General features: G+C 32.4%; 1 protein-coding gene across 2 annotated transcripts; it reads right to left on the bottom strand.

Annotated features, from left to right (window-relative positions):
- Positions 1-1,369: 1,369 nt before the first annotated feature.
- On the bottom strand, positions 1,370-2,238 carry LOC106304373 (EG45-like domain containing protein 2). Of its 2 annotated transcripts, XM_013740779.1 has the most exons (3): positions 2,062-2,237; positions 1,692-1,962; positions 1,370-1,538 (listed from the first exon to the last, which is right to left on the bottom strand). In XM_013740779.1, exons 1-3 carry the CDS (start codon positions 2,174-2,176, stop codon positions 1,532-1,534), a joined length of 393 nt encoding a protein of 130 aa, XP_013596233.1. In that variant the 5' UTR covers positions 2,177-2,237; the 3' UTR covers positions 1,370-1,531. The 2 variants fall into 2 exon arrangements, with proteins under 2 accessions (XP_013596233.1, XP_013596234.1); XM_013740780.1 differs by lacking the exon at positions 1,370-1,538 and having other exon boundaries at positions 1,688-1,962; positions 2,062-2,238.
- Between the last annotated feature and the right edge of the window lie 4,382 nt (positions 2,239-6,620).

Genomic DNA, 6,620 nt, shown 5'->3' with positions numbered 1-6,620 from the left:
GTTCATTACTGGTTTGTAGAAAACAGAGAATGCTTCGGCTCAAAAGTTAATTAATTAGGGTAAGTAAACTTGTGTGTTATATAATCAATTTTTTCTTTTGAAAATTTAATACCTCACTGTTCTAAAATATTTCAAAATAGGTTATTTTTAATAAATTAAAAACAGTTTTTCATCAAAAATCCTGACAAGTAATAAATTTAATGACCTTATACGTTTATTATTTTCAAATATGAATTTAATTTTTAGATAAATATGGTTTCACTAACAAACACGTCTTCATCATATATATCTACATGTATACTAAACTATTATAGTATCCAATTTACATAATTTAAATATTTTTATGTAACAAAAATCTAAATATTTAATAAACAAAAATAATAATTTTATTTTATAATGCAATACAATAAATATAATAATTTAGTTATGTGTAGTAAAAATATTGAAATGATTATATTTTATAAGTTACTAATATTTATTTTAAAAAATCTAATAAATTATTTTGATAACATGGTTAACTTTGGTTTCATATATAATATAATACATATAAGGTTTTAACAAATATGTATAAGTACAAATAGTAATGAATAAGTTTTTTTTTTGCCATCGTGTAAATTATTAGTTTTAAATGAACATGTATAAAGAAAAAACAAGTTAATTCATGAAACAAACATATAACTAAGAAAGAAGTTAACTTCACTCCCGATTTTAATTATAAGATTTTGTGACTTATTGGTATAGTTAAACTAAAACTAACATTAAGAGAAAGTAAATCCTTTTATTTTAAATATTTTATTATAATTAGACAAGTATATAATTTTAAAAATAAATAGTTAAAATTGTTGTAAAATAATTAAGCATGTTGTTGTTTAGTTAAAAGTAAATTAAACATTTCAAATAAAATTGTACCAATAGTTTACTTAATCGTTTCTTTCCTCGCGATATTCTTTAAATTCTTCCAACTCCAGAAAACTACTAAAAGTTATGTGATGACACCATGAAAAAAATACTTATCAATATGGCATAGTATATTTAGTCTTCAAAATATAATAATTTATATTTAATATTTACTCTAACTATTTACATAATTTTCAAAACATCATCCCGTCCGTAGGAAGAGCAGGCCGGTCCTAGTAAATAAAACTTTCCTGTCTGTTTCTCTTACCCAGCAAGAAATGGTCGGCTCTAAGCCTATAAGAAGGTACCAGAAAGGTTCCACACCAAATTTTTCTAAGAACAAAACTATGTTACTTTTAGTGGTTATTTGTGTTATTTCTTATAGGTTTATAAATATTTTTACCCTACAAAAGAGATGCCCAATGTACACCGCCCGCCTGCTAATTAATTAATATATTTTGTAAAAAATAAGTTTAGTAGGAAATAGTGGAATTCTTATTTGAAGTACAATTATTTCATCACAAAGGACCATCCATCCATACATATAACATTTAGCAAGATTATACATCATTTCCTCTCGATTTATTGGAATACTACACATGAAATCAACTCTTCATCTTCTTTTGCTTATTCTTCATATCCTGCAAAAAAGAATTGTACATAAGTATATAAAATTATCAAATTCATTAGAATAGGTAAACATATGTATAAATATATAATAATATTTAACTATTACATGCTAATATAAATTCTTCAAACAAAATGATGAATAGTAGATTTGACAATGTACTTACGGAGTGTATTCGACGCGGACGTTGCCGGCATCAGTATTAGCAATGACCCTAAAAGCGTCACGAGAGAGATTAAGGTCGCCATTGCAAGGCTCCCGGCATAAATCAACTACCTTGACGATTACGCTACGTCCCGTGCACGCTCTTGGAAAGTTGTACGTAGGGCCAATGCATCGAACCCTGTACCTCCGACCACAAGCTCGGCTTCCTTGCCACAGATTGTTCCTGACTCCAGTCACCATCGTTTCGTATTGATTTCCATAACAAGCAGACTCTGAATCACATCATTGATTTGTAACCAATGATTAATAATAGTTACTTTATTAAAAATAATGATTTATAACATATAAAACATTGATACTAATATACGCACTAGTGTAGGGAGGGTCGTAAAACACGGCTCTTCCTTGAGCAGCTTCAGCAATTGGAGTTAAGATTTGTGCAAACACTATCACCGTCACGACAAACTTTAGCACCATTTTTATCATTTTCTTTTATTATGTGTGTTCTTGCTGGTTTGTGAAGTAATGAAGCTAGGAGGAGGGGGCATCGAGTATTTACATGTACAACTTAAATCATATTGTTTGATTCAAAGACTTTTCCAAGTCTTTGGTCTACTTCGAGTCTTCCATTATTAATTGTGATGATAACAGATCGGGCGTATTTTTCTTACTCCACCTAGAATTTCGGGTGAATTAAATGAAAATAATGATATTATGAAGGAAAATTCCAACGGAAATAGAGGATTTGAAACTTTCCAGTTCGCTTTATTGAATTTTGTTTGTTTTTCACATTGTTTTCATTATTTCCAAGTCTTTGGTCTACTTCGATCTCTGTTTAGAGAAACTTGTATTGTGTTTCACATTTGATACTCAAAATTTTTAAAAATAAAACATCCAGCTTTTAGGTTTGCAGATTCATCTGTATATGTGAAACCATTTTCTATCTCTGCTACTAGTTATGTAATTTACTTAAGCGAGTGAAGAATACAGGTAGCTATATAAATGATCTTTACTTAGGAAGTTAGGAGTTAGGTCAACTTGTATTACATGTTGTTTTGAAATAAGTTACTTTATTTGATCAGTTCAGTTTGTTCAGATCAGATCTATAAAACTCGTAAACAGAGGTATGAATATGAGTAACCAAATTGCTTTGTTGACATTTCTTAAAAAAGACCTATGTTAACGGAAACAGGTACGTGGAATCGGAAGCGTAAGGAAGCGCAGAGGCAAGATTTTTTAAAATATTAGGAAGCGGGTACGTGTTGGAAGCGTATATTCACATATATATATATATAAGAATTTTTTTAAAAAATTAGGACTAAAAATTATATGATTTTAATTTTAAATAAAGAATTTATTCATTTATAATAATTTTGAAATAATTTTATGTTAAAACTGTAAAAATACACTTAAATTAAGTTTACAAAAAAAATATTTTATTAATTATTTTTAATACTTCATATAAATTGACACATTATATTTCAATATGTGCTATATCTTTAATAAAAAATCTCAATGCATAAAGATAATTTATAGTATTAGTTTTAATATTTGTATATTTCTAACTCTATATTCATTACTATTAAAAAAATTATTTTATATAGATTAAAAACTATGGTTTTATATTTCATTGATATGCATTGCCTTTTTTAAAACGGAAGCGTGATTCCAAAACAAAAGCGTAAGTTTCCAACGTGTTTTTAAAGAAAATATTTTAAAAGCGTTTTAGAGGCGAGATTCTACAAGCTTCCATAAGGTTCTGATTCCGGTTCCGAAGCAGACTTCCAACGAAGACAATGCAGCAAAAGAGACGAACGTCATGATGTCAACTAGTAAACAAACATACGATTAAATCGGCTGGACGGGCCCAAACCTCTTTACGATATCAGAGGTCTTATCGGCAGATGAGGGAACCGAACCGGACAAATAAATAATGCAACTTTCTGGGATCAACAAGAGAGTAGTCTTCTGATCGATGTTGTTGAGATAACAAGTGGTCTTACAGCGAAATTTGTTTCTGTCGACTTATCCCTCGTTTTCTCTCCTTGGCGATATGTATTCTTCACTAATCAACTATGCAAGAGACCATTGATAAAAATAGCATTCCGAAAACAAAAGCCATTACAAAACTAACACACTCAAAATCTTTTGTTATAAAACTTACGCCAGGATAAGACCTGCGCTTTGCGCATGGTGAATTTATATGAAAATTATTTAAGAAATATCGTATAGAAAAATAAAATTTATATTCTTGATCGAATTAATATTTTTGGCCCTTAAACAATTTTTTTTTAAAAATTTGTTAGTAAAATAATTTGTTTAACTAATGAGCTAATCCCATTTTTAAAGACTTATTCTTCTGTTCACCCCCGAGCGGGAACCTCTAGATTCACCAACCAATAGGATTGTGTTATTTTATATTCAATATCTTTTAAAAAAGGAAAAAAAATATTATCAAATTATATTATATTTTTAAAAGAAAAACCTAAAAGAAAATAAATAAATAAAATTAAAAAAAATTAAAAAAAATATTTTTAGCATCGTCAGCAAAACACTAAATTCTAAATCAAAAACTTTAAACCCTTCGATAAATCCTAAACTCTAAATCAAAAATACTAAACATTAAAACACTCAAGGGTTTAGTGTTTTAGTGTTTAGTGTTTTTGATTTGGAGTTTAGGATTTATCAAAAGGTTTAGGGTTTACCCAAGGGTTTAGGGTTTAAGATTTATGGTTTAGGGTTTAGTGTTTTGTTGTATTTTTTTTGTAGTTACTATTATTTTTTATTTATTTTATTTTACCTTTTTATTTTAAAACATAATGTAACTTAACAATATTTTATTCCCTTTTCTAAAAGATATCAAATTTGAAATAACCAAATACTATTGGTTGGTGAACCTATAGCCTATAGGTTCACCCTAGGGGGTAAACCCAAGAACAACTCATTTTTAAAAATATTTTAGGTCAAAAAATCACTTATCGCATAAAAACCTAACGTTCAGGCCGAAGAATCTCAGACCTACTATTTGGTTACAATGAAACTATGACAGCTCGGTTTTATATCATGATTTAGCAATTTAAAAGTTAATTATGGTTATACGAAGTTTATGTTCACGTGCCAATCGTATCTATCTTCAATATTTTTTTCATTTCAGTGTCGCTTTTTTTATTTTGGTTATTGCTCAATATAAATATTAATTTTTGAGTTTATTCTCATTTCGTTATTTTGTTCTGGCATGAGATTTAGAAAATGTTTAAGATTTAAAATTATTAAAGATATACATAATTAGGTTAAGATACGCGCCTTGTGCAGAATAAATATTTTTTATTTATTATTTATTTGGGGAAATTTTACTTTTACACTTTGTTTAATACCACTATTCAAATATACACTTAGAAGGAGGACATTTTCAGAAATACCTAAATCATTAATAGGCAAAAGACAAAAATAACCCTCTCACAATTCTAACCTAATTTCCTATCTCTCACTCTCGACGAGATCGATCGACGACGGCGACGAGATGGAGCGACGACGGCGACGAGATCGAGCGACGACGGCGACGAGATCGAGCGACGACGGCGACGAGATCGAGCGACGACGGCGACGAGATCGAGCGACGACGGCGACGAGATCGAGCGACGACGGCGACGAGATCGAGCGACGACGGCGACGAGATCGAGCGACGACGGCGACGAGATCGAGCGACGACGGCGACGAGATCGAGCGACGACGGCGACGAGATCGAGCGACGACGGCGACGAGATCGAGCGACGACGGCGACGAGATCGAGCGACGACGGCGACGAGATCGAGCGACGACGGCGACGAGATCGAGCGACGACGGCGACGAGATCGAGCGACGACGGCGACGAGATCGAGCGACGACGGCGACGAGATCGAGCGACGACGGCGACGAGATCGAGCGACGACGGCGACGAGATCGAGCGACGACGGAGTATCGATAGTGAACATTGAGTTTTTTTGAAAAATTATAAGCCTTTATAAATGTGGGTTTCAAGTAATTATACGATGCGTGAACTCAAGAAATGTTGTCTTGTATTGCAGTTGGATAGCAACGAGTTTTGCACAACCTTGAGATTGTCTGGGAGGGTTTATGAAGCTGTAGAACCACTAGATAATCCCAAAGCGATAATCCATCACTCAAAGATTGATTATGTCGAGAAGGTAGAAGATATATTAGGAAAAGAAGAGTTCTCTTTGATAGAGAACTCTCACATTGGGAGCATTTTGATTGTGGTTAAAAGGAATAGGGTTCAATTTTCAGAAGAGTTGTGCCATTTTCTAATGCAGCGAAGAGTATTGACGCAAGGAGAGGATCTCTGGTTTACTTTCTCGGACCAGCCTATGAGGTTTTCACTAAGGGAATTTCATCTGACAACAGGCTTACGTTGTGAGGAAGATCAAACAATAACAGAGCCGCAGTTCAAAATAATGAAGAAGCCATACCTTTGGATGCGGGGCAAGAATGATAAGTTTACGGTGAGAACGTTGTATGAAATGTTTACAGAGAAAGCACGAAGCATGCCAACACTAGAAAGATTATCCCTTGGAACATCAATAATCACAGAAGCGGTAATTATTGCAGAAAACCTGAGTTCTAAAATTCCGAGAGACAGGTTGCAGCATTATATGAACTATCGCTTACCCAAGATGGCTTGGGGTAAAACTGCTTATAGCATCTTGATGAGAAGTGTAAAAAGTTTGAGTGCAAGTTCCTGGACAAGAGATAGTTATGAAGTGAGTGGTTTTGCGCTAGCCATAAATTTGTGGGCAATGTCATCAGTGAATGTGCTTGGTAAATCTTTGGGAAAACCATGCAAGATATCCTCTTCTTCAGATCCGTTGTGTCTACATTGGGACTCAACAAGAACTCCGACAATAACTGAAGTGTTAGAGAAACAATGTGAGTT

Source organism: Brassica oleracea, chromosome C7, assembly GCF_000695525.1.
Source record: "Brassica oleracea var. oleracea cultivar TO1000 chromosome C7, BOL, whole genome shotgun sequence".
Classification (NCBI taxonomy): domain Eukaryota; kingdom Viridiplantae; phylum Streptophyta; class Magnoliopsida; order Brassicales; family Brassicaceae; genus Brassica; species Brassica oleracea.
This window is presented reverse-complemented; position numbering and strand designations above follow the sequence as displayed.

Excerpts from the sequence above, each read along its gene's own strand:
- LOC106304373 (XM_013740779.1), bottom strand. The coding sequence starts at position 2,176 with ATGATAAAAATGGTGCTAAAGTTTGTCGTGACGGTGATAGTGTTTGCA. Across the intron at positions 1,963-2,061 it reads TTACGACCCTCCCTACACTA|AGTCTGCTTGTTATGGAAAT; the intron begins GTGCGTATATTA and ends GATGTGATTCAG.